The sequence below is a fragment of the Triturus cristatus genome, chromosome 5_1 (assembly GCF_964204655.1).
Source record: "Triturus cristatus chromosome 5_1, aTriCri1.1, whole genome shotgun sequence".
Lineage (NCBI taxonomy): Eukaryota > Metazoa > Chordata > Amphibia > Caudata > Salamandridae > Triturus > Triturus cristatus.
The window spans coordinates 620417468-620437194 of NC_140587.1; the positions used below are offsets into that span (position 1 = coordinate 620417468).

General features: G+C 44.6%; 1 protein-coding gene across 1 annotated transcript in view; it reads right to left on the reverse strand.

Annotated features, from left to right (window-relative positions):
- RAB2A (RAB2A, member RAS oncogene family) overlaps nt 1-19727 on the reverse strand; it is a 281508-nt gene that overhangs the window by 128082 nt on the left and 133699 nt on the right. Inside the window, exon 5 of the mRNA XM_085605560.1 lies at nt 3783-3875. Coding sequence (XP_085461686.1) covers nt 3783-3875 — 93 coding nt within the window. The remainder of the gene's footprint in view (nt 1-3782; nt 3876-19727) is intronic.

Genomic DNA, 19727 nt, shown 5'->3' on the forward strand with positions numbered 1-19727 from the left:
CCCTTGCCTTTAGGTTAGATGCCAACGTGTCGGCTTCTTTCTTGAAATCGCTGACCAACTTACAATTGCGTCTGAGACGCAAAAATTGCCCGAATGGCAGGTTGTCTCTTAGTGCTTTGGGGTGATGACTGTTATACAAGAGTAAACTGTTGCGGTCGGTCGGTTTATTATAAAAGGGAAGTGTTGAGGCTACCTGCACTCAATGTGAGGTTTATATCCAAGAAGGGAACAGTATTTGCAGAGATCGGGTGGGTAAATTTGAGGTAATCGTTCTGGACGTTGATCCATCTAACTAATTCCTCGCAGGTTGATAGATTGCCATGCCACAACACCAGAATATCGTCGATGAAGCGTTTCCATAGCTTCAGGTTGTTACGATATGGATTGGTCGTGTTGTGGATTAGGTCCTTTTCAAAAGCTGCCATGTAGAGGCACGCTAGGCTGGGAGCAAAAATGCTCCCCATAGATGTGCCCTGACTCTGGTGAAAAAGCTAAAGAAATTTTCAGTCAGAGCCAGGGTTTCACATTCCATTATGAAGGCAGTGGGGGTAGGTGATGTCCACTCCAGAGAGCTGAGGGCGGTTTCCACTACTGCAAGGGTAGCTCTCTGGGGAATATTTGTATACAAAGCCTCCACGTCAAGAGTGACGAGGAGGTCAATGTCACCAGTGTTAGTTATTCCCTCGATGATGTTAAGAATGTCAGTAGTTTCTCTCACAAAAAAGGGGGTGTCTCTCACTATAGGTTGCAGAAAGTGGTCACAGAAGATGGAGAGTGGCTCAAGAATGGAGCCAATCCCGGAAACGATGGGGAGGCTAGAGACAGGTGAAACACCCTTATGTATTTTTGGGAGGGTATAAAAGTATGGTATTCTGGGGTCCTTGGATATCAAAAAGTCAGCCTCCTTCCGGCTAATCCAACCATTGGACTCTGCCTCGTAAACCATGGTGGAGATCTTCGTTGTCAGACGTGTTGTAGGGTCAGTGGTAATGGGAGTGTAGTATCTCTCATTAGAAAGCTGACGGATGCATTCTGCATCATAGTCAACTGTGGACTTTAACACCGTGGCCCCTCCTTTGTAAGCTTCTTTTATAGTGATGGTTGCATCATCTGCTAAAGCCCTCACTGTGGCTTCCTCTGTTTTGCAAAGGTTATGGAAGGGTGCATGTCTGTGTGGTAGGTCCATTTCTTTCAGAACAGCCTGTTCGAAGGCAAGGACTTCTACTGGGACAATGTTGTTGTGTGGTGTAAAGGATGAGGGGTTTCTCAGTCCTGAGTACTCCTGTTCCATGGGGGTGGTGTCTTTGAAGAAAGCTTTAAGTCGTATTGTACGAAACCAATTGTGTATCTCATATAGGTCTCTAAATTTGTCTGGTTTGGGTGTGGGCACAAAGCCTAAGCCCATCTGTAGTACCAATTGTTCAGGTTCAGTGAGGACGCGGTGGGAGAGACTGACCACTAGGTCTTCTTGTCCTTCGTTTTGCTCCGAGCGTCCATACCACTGTTCGGTTGATCTTGCCAATGGACTTGTTTGTTGGCTCCTCTTCTGTTGCGTCCTCTTCCTCTGCCCCAACCTCTGTCTAAAAAAGGCCGGTTGCGGTTGTTGAAAAATTGGGGAGGGCTCTGGTGATATTGAGGGAACTGCCAGAAGGGAGGTGGTGGTGGTGGTCCATGGTATAGTGGGGGTCCCTGATATGGCAGTGCCTGGTAGTAATGATTAGGGCGTTGGTTCCTCCTAGGGGTGTTACTGCCTCCACTGTTAGTGCTTGTGCTGCTGTCACTGGAGTCTCTCCTATCTGAGTTGTCGTCAGAGGAGGATAACATATTATTGTGCTTAAGTCTATTTCTGCTGTACAGCTTTTTCAATTTATGTAGCTTCAAAGTGCCCTGCTGTCTTCTCTTTCTTATTGCACGCATTGCAAAATCTCTCTTTTGTGGATCTGGGGTTATTAGAACCTCACTTCATCCTTTCCAGTCTGTATGGACCCTGCTCTAGATGCCTGGAGTGTACTCCCAGCCTGGTGGGGTACTGATACTCAAGGAAGTAGTGGAATTAGAGCAAATGTACTCAATTAAAAACATAAGCTTTTTGGAGAGGGCAAGACAAAAGTGAAGGCAGGGGTTTTGACTGGATTCTGAGTCTACAGAGCCAAGATTTGGTGGAGGTAAATGGAGCATGGAAACTGGGGTAGGTGGGGAATGGAGAAAAAGGAGGACCTCACTACTCCAAGAGTGGAGCTCCACATGAGGTAGCACGACCCTAACTTTTGGTGCTAAACTTGTTGGAGGGTTGGGCTGCAATGTTCTATTACAGAGAGGTAGGAGAGAAAAGGCCAATTTCACACTCCTTGACAGGAGCAACAAAGGAATCTTTCCTGGATCAGCTGTAGGGACATAACTGTGTCTTTGGGCCTTATTATAAATTACTTGGAGCAGTATCATGGGGTAGTGCAGCTCTAGGCAATTATAAGTTTCCTGCTGGCCTGGGATTACTGTCTCGGCAAATACTGAACCCAGGAACTCTGGGGCCAGAAACACACGTATCCTGATCCAGAGAAACCGCAGGCAGGGGCACCAACTTCTGTTCCACACTATAGGGAGAGCAGGTAACCCTCTCACTGAGCACCTCCCTGCCCTAGTGTACTTCGCTCTGCCATGCATTACTTCTCTGTTGCCACTGACCACCTGATCAAAGCAATATTAATAACTTATAAATAGAATAACTTATGAAAAATGCTATTTGGTGTTGCGAAGCCAGCCAGAATCAGAGCTTTTGGCTCCATGGTATCCCTGAATTATATAATGGAGAAATTGAAAGACGGCTCTTCAAAGATAGTAATACAAATTCTGAAGAACCTCAAACTTCCTACCTGGTAATTAGGCAGCTAGGCAGGGTTAGGCTATGATACAAAGATTATTTTTTCTGAAAGGGCATTTTTCGTGCCAGATCCTGGATCTTAGGTCGAGTTCCACTGAGTTCACAGAGTTGCTTCTCATCCAGGATTGGCAAGCCTCGATGGTAAATGAAACCATACAGTCTCACTAGAACTTTCATTGACAAACAATGGCTACTGGCAGGTCAACACCTCTATGAAGACTGACATTTTGCAGTGGTTTTCGAAGATACTTGTGGAAAAGAGAAGTCTACAAAGGCTAGCTTACGAGATGCAAAGACAATACTCTCGAATTAACAAAGCCTTCCCATGCAGGAGTTTCACATCCTGTCTTCTGTTTTTAAATTGAACTAAGTGCTGTGGTGAAAAGGTGAAGATGGATCAACCAACTTCCACTAAGAACTGATAGAAAACTATCCTGGATGAAGAAAAGGCTGAGGTCTGGTGAGGCGAGATTTCCATGGAGTACTCGACTGACTATACAACGTGTTTACAAAACAATAATGATTCATTGGCATGCATGGCTAACAAGTGTAAAGCTTTACAGATTTAAAGGTGGTGTAAGCAGTGCTCTCTTTTCTGTCAGTGCCAGCTCCTGGATTTCTCATTCCACCCGAACACATTTCGTATGCTCATTTTTAATAAATCATGTCTTAATTATAGACTGTTACATCAAGTTTTGCAGTTAAGGTACGGATATTTGAAATGCTCCATGTGCCTTTTCGGGGACCTGTAGTTCACTTTTACCTCTATACGGAAGCAGTTCTCGTTTTTTTTATTTGCACCATTTGCTTTAGTAACATTATCACAGACTTGCTATATCATTAAATCACACCAAACACCTAGCCATCACGGCCCTGCATAGAAAGGCCCTTTCCAGATAGTTACCTTTTATTTCCAATGAGCATAATAACCATGTTGGAATTCGAATGTTGGCGAGCATCTTCTAACCAGGTTGTTAAATGGTTGAACGTGTCTCTCCTAAATAAAGAAAAGATCACTGTTACACTTACAAAAAAAACCATTTTGTTAAAAATGTGACATACGTTTTTCATTGAAAGTAACACGTTTAACCGGTAACTAAAAAGAAATACTTCTTGAAATAATATAATTAGTTTGAAATACATAATGTTGATCTCTTATTTGCCACATGCAACAAAGTTAACATAAGTAGCAGTGTAACCAAAGTGTTAATTACCTACAGTCACAATATTTCTGGTGGAGACTGCATCTTCCCACAGATTCCTCACATTAGGACTGTCCCAGCTACAGCTCTCCAGTGCTGCCAGGTAGCATGAGTTAGGATTTTTGTCCACCCATGGTATTACAACATTGACTATATTTAAGACACCAAGCAGTGAGATGGCGCCAGTACATGGTATTTTTCTGAATCCACTGAGGCATCCCTAAAGGAACCAGGAGTGCCAAAACCCTACAATACGGCACTTGATGTATTTACCCTGGGATCTTAATAATGAAGGCACTAACTTACAGTTAAGGAAGGTGTATGGCGAGGAATCTTCAGGTCATAGTGACCACTAGCAATACGTTACAGACGGTAAAACACTTTTTCTTCTGATGGATTCTTCTTCCTGCACATTCCCCAACTTATGACTGAGAAACAAAGCAATGACCTCTGGGTGGAGGGATTGAATTGTGTCTATAATCCGATTAAGTCAACAAACAGCACTGGCAGCAAAGTATCAGCCACTGAGCGTGTGAGGCAAGAATGTTTAGAAAAAGTATGTAAAGAGGACACCATGGCGAATGTCAGCCACTGTCACACCTCTGGTGAGTGGGGTGGAAGCTGCCACAGCCCAGGACAACAATGCTAGACAGTGGCTCATGTCTTTCTGGGCTAAGGCATTAGAGAGTTTAATAAATAGGGTAATCAACATGAAATGGTGCACATGGACACCTTTTTGCACTTCTTAGCCTCAGCTAAGTCTATAAAGAGCTGTTCATCCACTCTGTCCAGTCGATTGTGATGATATTGCATGACACTGTATGCCTTGCATCCAGTCTACCCTCTTTTGTGGAGTGAGGAGGAAGGATGACGGGTAGCAGATTGATTGACTGGCCCATGTGAAAGGCAGATATCACTTTCGGCAGAAGCCATTGGAAGGTGCAAAACACACAGTTTATCTGGGAAGAAAACCATAAATAGTGCATGAACTGAGAGGAACTGGGGAGAACTGCTCTCTGAGTCAAAGTCAATGCCACTAAGAAGAAAGTTTGTGTCAGAAGTCGAATCTGGCAATCCTGCATCGGCTCGAATGGGGTTGCCTGAATGTAAATTAATACAAGATTCAAACTACATTAAGAAACAACAAAAGAGGGGAAGAGAACAAGTAACTAAACCTTTAAGAAGAAAACAAAGAATGGGCATGGGGACACATGAAGGCAGGTAGAGTAGCCAAATAACCATTTACTGTTGGCTCTTTTCAGCAGGAGACAGTCTGAATCGCAACATGTTAGAAAGGCGGGACTCAAAGAGGTGCAGATCTTTCGATTCATACTACTGAACACACTTATTTAGGCAACCCACATAAATCAGTGTCATGAGAAGTTTCCTAGTAACTGAGGTGATATCCACTGGTACAGGCAAGAAGGTGAAGGGCTCTAACTGGGACAACTCAATCTGTGCAAGTGCCGCCACAGCCTTTCCGGACTGAGATGAAGAAAGACCTGGCCACCCTGCTGCGGGAGCAGGTTAACCATGTGTACAAGAGGAATATGGCGCTGGGTTCGAGCAGATTGGAAGTGTTGGAATTGGCCTGTTCTGCAGGGTCATACCCACATGTTTTGCCTTCACCCGTCTGTTTTCTGAACATGTTTTCTTGGCTTTTAGAACTTGGTGCACTTTACCATTTCTAAAGTGCTTGTGCTCTCACCTTTAAACATGGTAACATTTTCCTACACCCAATTGGCAAATTTAATTTACATTTAAGTCCCAAGTACAGTGATACTACATGTATACAGGGCCTGTAAATTAAATGCTACTAGTGGGCCTACTGCACATGTTGTGCCACCACTTAAGTAGCCTTTTAAACAGGTCTCAGCGAGATTTATTGTGAACAAGGACTTTGAGAAAAGGGCTTGAAGCCCCGCCCCTTATTTCCATTGGTTGGCGTCACCGTTCATGGTAAACGGTGGCCTGCCATTGGAAATTAGCTGTTTGGGTTGCCTCCCTTTCGCTTTTTGGGCGGGCCGGCCCTCCTGGACTGGCTCGTCTGCTTTCCGCAAATGAATTTCTGATCTTTACGGGGCGTCGTGTGTACTGGTCGCTCCGGGCTTCCTGCAACCACGCTGCCTTGCTGCCTTCACGCCTGGAGCACGCGCCAGTCGGCTCTGTCATTGGTTAGCGACTGGAAGATAAGCACTCATTGGTGGACCATCTCCGACCGGTCTATGCAGTGATGTGTGTTTTGTTTTCGTTGTCCGCATGCTTTCTCCTCCTCTCCGCGCCTTAGCCTCGCCTCCTTGGGTTTCTTGGTACAAGGAGGAGGTCCAACTCGCATGCTGAGGGCACGGTTGTTATTGCTGATGTTCAACCCGGCCGGGGCGGGAGTTACATTTTGTAATTAAATTGGAGGTGGAGGCCGGCTGCTCAATGGTTAGCGCCGTGTGGGGCGCCGGAATCATGGGGCTCGGCTGCCTTGCAACACCGCTGATCGCACCTGCTGTACGGCCGGGCCGCCCGCGCTGTGGGGCAGAACAATTTTATGGGTGCCAGCGAATACTTATTTAGGAGCCGGGAGCTTGGCCGGGCCGAGTGAGAGTGCTGCAGCCAGTGATGTCACATCACAGAGTTAAGTAACACCGAATGTGGGGTTACAGGCAATCGGCAGAGTCGTGGCAACTTATCTCTGGGCAGCTGTCTGGCCGCTCTCTGCAGGACCAATGGGCCCTGCTTTCCCCTGCCGTTATCGAACTGCACAACGCAAAAGGCTGCTGCACACAGAAACATCAAGATAAAGATCAGCAGGACCAGCTGGGTGAGTCCGCTCCCTCCCTGTTTCCACTCCCAGAGTCACTGGCAGCATGTGTGCTAACCTAATTATATCCCCTTACTTCGTAGATGTGATTTTTATGAAAAAGCGTTTCTGTTAGTACCATGCCACTTTTAGCTTCCTTTTTCAAAGATATAATTTGTTGCCGCTAATCTTTTCAAGCAGATTTTATCAGTTTAAAATAAATCTAACTGATCTGTGTAAATATTGTATTTAGAAAGAACAATATTTTTGAATCCAAAATACTATTGTGCTCTGCGCTGCTGTGCTCGTCTCCAAGTCTGTGGAGGACTCAGGAGGCGGGCGGCAAACCCTCAATTGGCGCCATGGTAAAGTTAAAGTATGTTCAAACTGTAGCACTAGCCATCAAAGTCTGTTTTACTTTATTAATACCATGTAGTTAGGCTGCTTGCCTTCCTTGAAAGAAGCACGTACGGTAACTTTGACTTGCTGGCCTCATGATGAGGAAATATGAATTTTATGGTCAATTGTGTCCCCTATCTTAGACCCCAACGGCTCCATGTACATGCTACAAGTACATGTATGTTCCCTCCACTTCAAGTTATGAAGACGCAAATACAATTGTGTCCAACGTTAACATGTCCTCTTTCAGATCTGCCATGAATGGGTCAGATATTCCGTTCCTAAGTATGCCTTGCCACCGTCTTTATATGGTATACTTTTCACGTTTTCCAGCTCTGGCAAGGTAGGCCCTGAATTCTGCCATCGAGCTTTTCCTGCTTCTGCCTCTGAATGCTCCAGCCTGGACCTGTATCTGTATCTATGACCTTTGTCTTACTTCCTGCGCGGCTAACGGTGCCTGGCCCGGCCTGTTGCCTGCCAAAAACTGTATTCAGCCTTCAAGTTATCTGCTCCGCTCCTCGAGAAATGCATTCCTGTCTAGTAGTTTAGGTAAACATCCTTCCAGCTACAGAGCAAAGGGCCCGGCCTCATTGTCTCCGTGCAAGTAATTCATAGCTTTCGTTTCCATGGTAGGCCCATGCCCCCTCGCATCTCATGTAGACACTTAGACGCTTGTACACGCACTAGCAGTTAGTATAGAATAGACTCTGTCCGAGAGACCTTTCCTTCCAGATAATATAGTTCCTTAAACACAAGATATTAGATACGATTTGGGATTAGGTTGTTCTGACATCTCAGACTTCTGTCTCCTCATGTAGGGCTAAATGTCAAGTCCCCTTCACCCTCTAGTTACACGTCAATCACACGTCATGCGGCTGCGCGCGCATCTCTGCCATGTATTTCTGCTGACATTGCAGGATTCTCTTATGGATCCACCCACCTGTGTCATCATCATAATGACGTTTCTAGTATACGCCTTTATGCACGCCTATTGTAACGCCTTTTTTATTACGTATGTGTATTCTTATCTTCCTATCAGCTGTTACGCCTCCTGCATCTGTCTTTACTGTAATGCATTTACTATATATATTATAACCTGTCAATAATGTATTGCCGATCCCTTCCTGAACCTTCGTGGTGACGGAACCCGATTGCCTGGTTCGAACCAATTCCTTTGTAAGGAATAAATTCCATTTTATATCCTCAAATACCACGGATTCTGCCTCTTATTTTTACAGAGTTATTCTTATTGAATTTTACCGCATAAATTAAGTCTAGGTAATTTAAATTTACCACATAATTGGCACCCGAACAGGGACACCTCTCACACCCCACGCGCCGGAGGAGCGTTGCAGACCCGGTCTCCTGCCACAGCCGGACGGACAACTACGCGTACTCGCAGGATTTCCTGTATCTCCCTCAGGCCAACGGGGGCGACTGAGGCTGCGATCAACACCCAGACGAGGCGGTGAGGAGTGCGGAGAATCCCGACCAGAGCCTAGCTGAGAGAGCAAGATCCGAGGTATACAGAGGCCCACCAGATTCCGAAGTATCTATGTCACGAGTCGAGTCGAGTCCAGTCCAGTCCAGTCCGATCCAGTCCAGTCCAGTTTCCGAGGCCTTCCGTTCCGTGCTTCCCGGTGAGTACCGTTGCTGGGGACGCATTTAGACGTGCACATTAGTTTGTGCCGGTCAAGACGGGTTTGGGTACACAGATCCGGTCTGCACTGTTTCAGCAGTGTATCTGTACTGTTTAGCAGTACATCCAGTATATTTAGTACTATGTCAGTAACTAGTTTTATTCTAATTATTATTGTTCGTTCTAAAATGTTTTGATATGTTTTAAATGTCGTGGTATGAGTGATTGTTCGATCTTTATTATTGTGGTTTATTGTATTAATTGTGATCAAGTCCAAGTGTTAAAATTCAAGTAAAAATCAAGTAGCAAGGTTCAAAGATGCCGTTATTCTCGAAATTAAGACAGATAAAAACTAGAAAAGGGATACTCGAAGAAGCCGTTCCCATTCCACCTAGGGACACTCCAGGGTACTTTATGTACCATAAACATGGCCTAGATGCCGTATTATATCTTGATTTATGGGTGGACTATACCAAGGATTTAGCAGAAAGTCAGAGATGGCCCGCTGCTGGGACATGGGATGCAGATTGCATCATGAGAGTAGAAGAAGTATTATGGAAAAAGAAAGCCAGACAGTCACAGAAAGATGCCATTGAATTATGGCGTAAAGAATCGCATAGACGCGCAGAGAAAGCGTTCAGAAAAGAAGAGAAAAGTAGAGAGAATTCAGACAAAGCCCGAGAAAACATATTAATTGACGAAGGTATCCGAGTAAAAACAGAACAAGTAGACAGACAACGAAACACTCTTATGAATGGTATGTATCCTCTTCTGGCCGAGGGTTTGCCTAAGGCCACCCTGGAGGTACCAAAAGATCTGCCACCTCCATTACTCCCGATTAAAGTACATCCCAAGACCGCAAAGGACATTTTCCTTTCTTCCTATTTGGATGATGCTGCCCCCGAATATGCTAATGGTGCGCAGCCACGCGCACCACCTGTTGACGACGCTCAACCCGAAGATCATCTGCCCCCACCTCCGCAGCAACAAACTCCTCCTCACGTTCTAAACGTTCCACCTGTTTCTACAGTCCTTCCTGCATCTACACTCTCTACCCTACATCCAACAAATCCTTTTGGACTTGGCACCTCAGGAGGTGCGACAGGAGGTGCGACAGGAGGTTTTTCCACGCCACCGCCAGCACCTAGGTTGACTTATAGGGATTTAGCACACCAACGTACACCCCAAACAGCTAATCACAATATATTTAATGAGCCTCTTACAGATTGTAGATATGATCCAGTGCCCGGTAAACACGACAGAATGTTGCTATCATCAGTACGTTTACGACGAGTTTCGACCTATCTAATGACGCTACCAGGAATGATTGGTCATCTAGACAAAATATATCACTTTATCCAAACAGGGCAAGCTCCTGAAAGTATTGGCGAGGCCATGGAATACCAGAAAGTGGACGTGCAAAAATTATTGTTACGCTTCTTCATAAACTGCTTGATCAGAAACAGAGATAGGCCTGAGGTAGATCCGGAGGAAATGCAAGTACTTACCAGATGGGGTCAGAATATAGCAGACGGAAAACATGATAAACAGAAGAGTATAGAAGTTATGCACCGAAAGATCAGAAAAGAAGTAGAACGAATACATGAAAGAAGATTAGAGGCAGATAAAACTGAATCAGAGGGAGAGGAGGAGGAACAGTCAGAAATGACCACAGGACAATTAGAATTACCAGCTAGAGAAACGATAGCTTATGTAGGAAAAGGAAGATCCTTCAATAATGCAATACGTCCGATACGTCCAGAATGTAACAGAATTTTTCAAGCAGCTATCTCAAATCCAAGGACCCCGAACACTTATTCCAGGCTACTGATAAATTACTTCGAGAACGAAGGGGGTACCATGTGCTCGATTCTATGGATGAACAAGAATTAGCCAGGTCAGCAGTACAATGGGCTGACAGTTCTGAAAAATACAGTGATGATGCACTAGCACACACGTTTCTGAATCTCACACCAGACGAACAGCGTTTAGCTGGTATATACAGGATACAACACCTCCTTATATTGTATAAAAACGAACACTCCGATCCTGGTCCCCTACCTGATATACTGATAGAATTACTCACGAATAAATAGAGAGGTATGGGTACCGATCTAATTAAAGAAATTCTAGAATACCGACACAGATATAGTGTCTTTTTGTGTCCAGAACATGATTCAGCTCCCTCCATGGAAAGAAAAACGTATTACATAGACAGACAGAATCCCTTACGCGAAGTACACCCAGTCAGGAATGATGATAATACTTTTAGACGCGTGTTTGTGTATACGCCTATAACTAAAATAGAACTATTGGAAATGAAAAAACTAGTGCCCAGCCATGACAGAGATCCAGCAGGTTTTCACCGTGAAATAAAGGACATGTTACTCATGGGTGATTATACCTATGCTGACATTATGAAAATATTAAAAGTATTATTGCCTGCCGGTATTTACGAGAAACTCAAAGAAAAGGAATGGGAGGTGGGAGAACAAAAGATTGATTGGACAGCATTAGAAAACGAAGAAAATGCCCGAACTGCAGGCGTAGGGCTTGGAGACAAAACTAAAGCATTACCAGGATTATTAGTACAAGTATTGCCACGTTTATTAACTACGAAAAAGGAAGATTGGGGAGCAATATCAGCTTGCAAACAGAAACCCGATGAAGACACTAGTGATTTTTATTCCCGATTTGAAAAATGTTTTGGTATTAATAGCGGCCTAAAAGCAAATAGCGAGTCATATCCACATCTTTTTGTAACAAAACTAGTCGAGAATTCCCTGCCCCAGGTTAAAAACAGAGTATTGAAAGTTGAGAGCACTTGGCAAGCTAACACTCCTTCACAAATGTTACAAATGTTACAGTATCACCAGAATAGAATTAGAGAAGAACAAGACCACGAACAAAGACGTATGAAAGACACGAAAATGAAAATGCTCGTCGCCCAGTCAGTTCCAGCTGACGGTCATAAAAAGGGTGCGACACAGTCCAGTAATTCAGCGGTTCCTGTAAAAGGGACATGCAACTATTGTAAGCAGCCAGGTCATTATATAAACGATTGTGCAGTTCTGAAACATAATATCTCTACGGGTAAAACCAAGGAGAGACCACGTCCGCCTAGACAGGATCAGATCCAACAACAAGCACCTCAGAATGTACAGCCTATGCAAGCTGCACAACAGACCGTAGCGGTACCGCAGTCACAGCCTATTGCCGCAACACAAAACACGACACAACAGATGTACCAGTATGCACAAAATGACTATCCAGATTATCAGCGATACACATGAAATAGCCTAGAGAGGGAAGTTGGCTTACCCCTTATTGAGGTTCCCGTAGATCAAGAGGGTCCTTATGTACAGAGTCAAGTATTAGGGAAAGACAGAAAGTTTTTACTTGATACAGGGGCAAGCAGAACAACTATAAGTCACGACGAGGTTCCAGGGGCACCCCTCTCAGGCTCACAAAATGTTTCCCTTGGTTTTTCAGGAAAGCCTACTATTAACGAAGTATCACAACCGCTTCCTCTTACAGTTGGTCCATTGACACGGACTACAGATTTATTGCTTACTAAATCATGTCCAGAAAACTTGTTAGGTATAAAAACATTGAAAGCTCTAGGAGCTATAATATGTTGTTCTCCGGACGGAGTACGACTATTTTTGCGTGACTTTAAAGGTCACTACGTGTCAAGAGACATGGATCACCGGTTACAGAATCTACCTGCACATTTATGGGCACAAGGCCCCACTGATGTAGGTTGTATGCACATTACACCATATCGAGTCACACTCAAAGCAGGAGTGGTATTACCACGAATGCGACAATACAAGTTACCTCCAGATGCTGTAGTGGCTTTACTGCAAATCATTGACGAGCTCATTGCACAAGGAGTGGTTGTGGAAACCGACTCCAATGTATGTAATTCTCCGATCATTCCGATTCTTAAACGAACTGATCCAAAAGCACCCCCAGTATATCGATTAGTTATTGATCTGCGCGAATTGAATAAATGCATTGTACCACAATATCCCGTGGTCCCAGATATCTCTTCATTACTGACAGCTATTGATTCAGAAGCAACGTTCTTTACTGTAATTGACCTCAAGAACGCCTTCTTTAGCGTCCCAATCGATCCGGAAAGCCAATATTTGTTCGGATTCTGTTTAAATGGACGAAGCTTTAAATTCGCACGCGCACCTCAAGGATTTACAGAAAGTCCTAGCATCTACAGCCAAGCACTGAAAAGACAACTTGATAGTATCCACATGCCAGTTAACACTGCACTGCTTCAGTATGTCGATGATCTATTGATCACCGCCCGAAGCGAACCCGAATGTGAAAAAGCATCACTGACGGTTTTACATTTTCTGGCCGACAAGGGGCACAAGGTGTCCCCTTCGAAGCTACAATTCTGTGTTCAGCAAGTTGTGTACCTTGGGCACTTGCTGTCCAAGGGGGGGAGACAGCTCACACCTGATCGCATCCAGTTAATTGTAAACATGCCACCACCCAAGACACAAAAGGAGGTACGGGCCTTCATAGGCCTCACTTCGTACTGTAGGCAGTGGATTCCCCAATACGCATTTCTAGCAAAACCACTCATTCAGTTGACAACCCAGGAGGCAGCGACATCGACTGTCCTCCCTTGGACTCCAGAACATACACAAGCTTTTGAAGACTTAAAGAAAGCCTTATGCCAAGCACCTGTTTTAGCGACACCATGTTACAGTAAGCCTTTTACACTTTTTGTTACAGAACGTGAAGGTACTGCCTTGTCAGTACTCACTCAGGAACAAGCAGGATCACACAAACCATGTGCTTACTTTTCTAGCACATTAGATCCCGTAGCTCAGGCTCTTCCTGCGTGCCTGAAATCAGTCGCAGCGACAGCTTTAGCGATCAGACAAAGCGATTCCATAGTATTAGGACATCAATTGACAGTACAAGTACCACACGCAGTAGAGGTTCTCTTGAACCGGACACAGACTCAGCACTTGACTATAGCACGACTGACGGGTTATGAACTAACATTGTTCCAGCCACACATAGAAATCAGACGTTGTAGTACATTAAATCCTGCCACACTTTTGCCATTAAGTGGAACAGACCCATTGGCACATGATTGTATTGAAGTCATTACTATTACGACAAAACCCAGACAAGACTTGACAGATGTCCCATTACCAGACCCAGACCTGACACTTTATGTGGATGGGTCATGTATGAGAACAAGTACAGGAGAGTTAGTGGCCGCTTATGCAGTCACAACAGACATTGAAACGAATTGTATTAACACTTTGTCAGCTCAAGCAGCAGAGCTTATCGCTCTGACACAAGCCTGTATTCAAGCCAAAAATAAGAGAGTTAACATATACACAGATTCACGTTATGCATTCGGAGTTGTACACGACTTCGGAGTCCTTTGGCAAGAGAGAGGTTATTTGACTTCTCATGGTGCCAACATTCAACACGGTCCCCTCATTCAAGCTCTGTTAGATGCAATACATCTGCCTACTTCGATATCTATCATGAAGTGCAAGGCCCATACAAAAGTCACCGATATTATTTCCCAGGGTAACGATCTAGCAGACCGAACAGCTAAACAGACAGCTCAGAATCGGAATCACGCAACGGACGTGACAAAGACAATAGTTCCGACATCGACACACTGCATGACAGTTAAGAATCCCGCCCTTGATGTAATTGACATACAGACACATGCTACACCAGAAGAAATAAAGAAATGGACTGAATTAGGAGGGATCCAAACAGATCAGGGATGGATGACGAAGGGAAAATCTATATGGTTTCTCCCAGACTCCATGGTTCAAGTTATCATTAACACAATACATAGTCCAGCACATCTAGGAGAAAAAGCTATGTTAGACAGTATTCAAAACATTTGGTTTAATAAACACTTACGAGCTGCAGCCAAACAGAAAGTGCGTACTTGCATGATTTGTTGTCAGTTCAACCCAGGTAAAGGCGTTCCTGTAGAGCAAGGTGGATTTCAACGTCCCGATCACCCTTTTGAAGTCCTCCAGATGGATTATATCCAGATGGAACGATGTCGAGGATTCAAATATGTCCTCGTAGTCGTATGCGCTCTTTCCCGTTGGACAGAGGCATATCCCGTCTCAGATTACACTGCCCCGACTACTGCCAAACAGTTAGTTCGTGAATTATTCCCACGGTATGGTTTGCCCCGTATCGTGTACTCAGATAACGGCCAACCGTTCTCATCCGAGCTAATGAAACACATTTCACTATTGTTAGGCTATCCATGGAAATTCCACTGTGTCCGACATCCCGAGGCAGCAGGTCTCGTGGAACGTCACAACCAGACTCTGAAAATTCGACTTTCAAAAATCTGTAGAGATAAAGGCGTCGACTGGATAGTAGCCTTACCAGTTGCACTCTTTTACATGAGAATGGTAGCACATTCCCGCACAGGGCTATCCCCGTACGAGGTGGTCTTCGGTAGGCCACCAAATATGTGGGGGACGCCTATACCTCGAAAAATAACTGATGTCGATTGTAACATGCTGACAGATTACCTTGCTTCCTTGATGTCTGCACTACAATCTTGCCGTTCACAGGTAGCTGCAGCCTTTCCCGACAACACCGAGGTGAAGCCCCATGAAGTGGTTCCTGGAGACTTTGTCTTCATAAGAAATTTCGACAGGAGGAGCCCGCTGGAGCCTCGCTGGCAAACGCCGAAACTGGTACTTCTGACCACGAGGACAGCAGTGAAGATTGAGGGTCGCAAGGGTTGGCTACACTCGAGCCATATTCAAGAAATTTCATGGACCACTTTCTGATCTGAACTCTCAGCCCTGCCTCCCCTCACAGACTGACTCAAAACTCCCCCTGGTTGAGAAAACCGAATCACAAGAATACAAACTGAAACTAAGGTCTAGCAAGTCAGACAATTTGATTGTTTAAGTCCTCTCCTAGGTGAATCGGTTGAATTAGTCTCTGACATGTATCCTCTAGACCGAATTAGAGAGAGAAATAGACAGAAACAGCTCAAGAAACATGCATACTGTAAATCACTTCGTAGTCACTGTGTAGTGACATTATTAATTATGTTTTTTCTAAGTCTTTTGATTATTGCTGCAAGTATACTGTTGCACATGTACTATCCTATTTTCAAGCGTGCTCATTCTGCTTACAATGATACTGCCGAACATTCTTTTAGCGAATTACCTTCACATGAGTTGCCCTATAGACTTGCGCTGCGCAACAACACATTCATTAGTATGTTACATCATTCCCATCAGACCAGCAATGCTACAAATTGTTGGATATGTGGCCGACTCCCTCCCTATCAGAAATACAAAGGAGTTCTGCCTCTCTTTCCGTATCCATTCACACATAATGGTTCCTGTGGAGCATGGTTTAGTTTGATTAATTCTTTAGATTCAAACACTGTAGTATACCAGAGCAACTGGGTATGGGGAAACCTGAACTTAGCTTTGCTTAAAGCCTGTTACCCTAACAAGGAGGGACTTCCCAAAAGGACAGGAACTGACCTAGAAAATGAAGTATATGGATTAGGTAATTTTACACTTAACCTCATGATTCTGAATGTTGAATCTGAAACTGCACCAGTCTTGCCCGCTATGTCCGTATTACCAGTCAAAGGTGAATTATGTGTAAGAAAGAATGGTTCAGTACACCTGGGTCATAGTAAATGTACTACTGTGATCGAATTCAGTGATAAAGGCAAGTCTACATTTAGAGCTTCCCGTCATTCCTACTTCATTTGTGGTCATACCGCATATATACGTTTACCTCTAGATTGGGATGGTACCTGTTACATTGCATTCCTTCTGCCACCTGTTTTCCTAGCCCCTTCTGATTATCATAGAAATACCAATCTAGTACACAATAGACCCCAGAGAGATATCCCGATTGTTGACTACACTGAAACAGCATGGGAACAATATACAGACTTCAATAAAGGTCTCTTTCCTTACATAGGAGTTGTCTCAAATAGTAAACTGATACGAAGATTAACCAGAACCCTTGAAGCAGTAGTGAATGAAACTACCTCTGCCCTAGGCAACTTAACAGAGGAGCAGTCTGCGATGCGGATTGTTGTTCTTCAAAATCGTCTTGTCCTTGACGTCATCCTAGCCGATAGGGGCGGAGCCTGTAGGGTCATCGGATCGAGTTGCTGTGTTTTCATTCCAGAAAACGCGCCATCCGTATATAACGCAATAACTCGTCTTCACAAGATTGCAAGCCAGATACATCAGAATCCAGGCACCTGGACATGGTCCGGTTGGTTCTGGAGCGTGTTGTCAGCCTGGGGATGGAAAGTCCTATCCTTCCTAGGTATTGGCCTTCTCATAGTATTCAGTTGTTGCCTGTGTCTACAATGTGGGCCAGCGATTTGCGGCCTGTGTGCCACATCATGTATTCCACGTTCAAGTTCTCATTCAAAATCCCGGAAGAAGAAAGAAGAGCAAATGATGTTACATAAACAGATTGATGGATTAATGAAGATCGATATTTCATGAAGGGTCCGTAGGGGACAAGGAGGGAATGAGGAAATATGAATTTTATGGTCAATTGTGTCCCCTATCTTAGACCCCAACGGCTCCATGTACATGCTACAAGTACATGTATGTTCCCTCCACTTCAAGTTATGAAGACGCAAATACAATTGTGTCCAACGTCAACATGTCCTCTTTCAGATCTGCCATGAATGGGTCAGATATTCCGTTCCTAAGTATGCCTTGCCACCGTCTTTATATGGTATACTTTTCACGTTTTCCAGCTCTGGCAAGGTAGGCCCTGAATTCTGCCATCGAGCTTTTCCTGCTTCTGCCTCTGAATGCTCCAGCCTGGACCTGTATCTGTATCTATGACCTTTGTCTTACTTCCTGCGCGGCTAACGGTGCCTGGCCCGGCCTGTTGCCTGCCAAAAACTGTATTCAGCCTTCAAGTTATCTGCTCCGCTCCTCGAGAAATGCATTCCTGTCTAGTAGTTTAGGTAAACATCCTTCCAGCTACAGAGCAAAGGGCCCGGCCTCATTGTCTCCGTGCAAGTAATTCATAGCTTTCGTTTCCATGGTAGGCCCATGCCCCCTCGCATCTCATGTAGACACTTAGACGCTTGTACACGCACTAGCAGTCAGTATAGAATAGACTCTGTCCGAGAGACCTTTCCTTCCAGATAATATAGTTCCTTAAACACAAGATATTCGATACGATTTGGGATTAGGTTGTTCTGACATCTCAGACTTCTGTCTCCTCATGTAGGGCTAAATGTCAAGTCCCCTTCACCCTCTAGTTACACGTCAATCACACGTCATGCGGCTGCGCGCGCATCTCTGCCGTGTATTTCTGCTGACATTGCAGGATTCTCTTATGGATCCACCCACCTGTGTCATCATCATAATGACGTTTCTAGTATACGCCTTTATGCACGCCTATTGCAACGCCTTTTTTATTACGTATGTGTATTCTTATCTTCCTATCAGCTGTTACGCCTCCTGCATCTGTCTTTACTGTAATGCATTTACTATATATATTATAACCTGTCAATAATGTATTGCCGATCCCTTCCTGAACCTTCGTGGTGACGGAACCCGATTGCCTGGTTCGAACCAATTCCTTTGTAAGGAATAAATTCCCTTTTATATCCTCAAATACCACGGATTCTGCCTCTTATTTTTACTGAGTTATTCTTATTGAATTTTACCGCATAAATTAAGTCTAGGTAATTTAAATTTACCACAATGAGATGCAGTAACTTCGCTTTCTGCAATTTCTTTAAAATTGTGATAGAAATATACGGTTTTCTTTCTGGCTCTGCTTATCTCCAAACACTCCCGACCGGAAGATTGAATATGCTACTTACCAGTATGCATCTGTTCTTGGCATGTAGGGCTGCTGACATTCATATCTGTGCATAGATCGCCGCCTAGTGTTGGGTCCGGATGTTTGCACGTTGTTGTCCTGGAAGAGTCTTCGAAGTATCCTTGGATGGGTGACTCCTCCCCTGGACTACAGTGCGCATGGGCATCCTCTCCATCCTCAGATTGTTTTTCGCCATTGTGGCAGTGATGGAGTAGATACAGAAAAGTGATGACCATGCTTGCAGTAATTCTGAGAGCTGCAGCTGCGACAGGCGCCGGGGAGGAGGGAGGGCGATATGAATGTCAGCAGCCCTACATGCCAAGAACAGATGCATACTGGTAAGTAGCATATTCAGTTCGAGGCATGTGGGCTGCTGAATTCATATCTGTGCATAGAATACATAGCAGTGCCCTCTATTAGCGGCGGCTACCCGTGCCAGCTGCAGCGGTCTGAAAAAGTGTTTTGAGAACAGCCTGTCCTACAGCTGCCTGCTGTTTTGACTGCACATCTACGCAATAGTGTTTTGTAAATGTGTGTGTAGTGGACCATGTGGCTGCTCTGCATATATCATGCAGGGGAATATTTCCTAGGAAGGCCATGGAGGCCCCCAACTTACGTGTTGAGTGGGCTCGTGGTGGAATAGTTAATGTGCGTTTTGCCTTTTGATAACAGATTTGAATACACTTAACTATCCATCTGGCTATCCCTGCTTTGGAGATGGCGTTACCTTTGTGGTGTGGGGCAAAGGCAACGAACAGTTGTTTTGTCTTCCTGAATGGTTTAGTCCTGTCGATGTAGTACATGAGGGCCCTCCGTACATCTAGTGTATGTAGTGCCCTTTCTGCAACAGTTTGTGGATTTTGGAAGAAAACGGGCAGTTCAATAGTCTGGTTCATGTGGAACTGCGATATTACCTTGGGCATGAACTTGGGGTTGGTA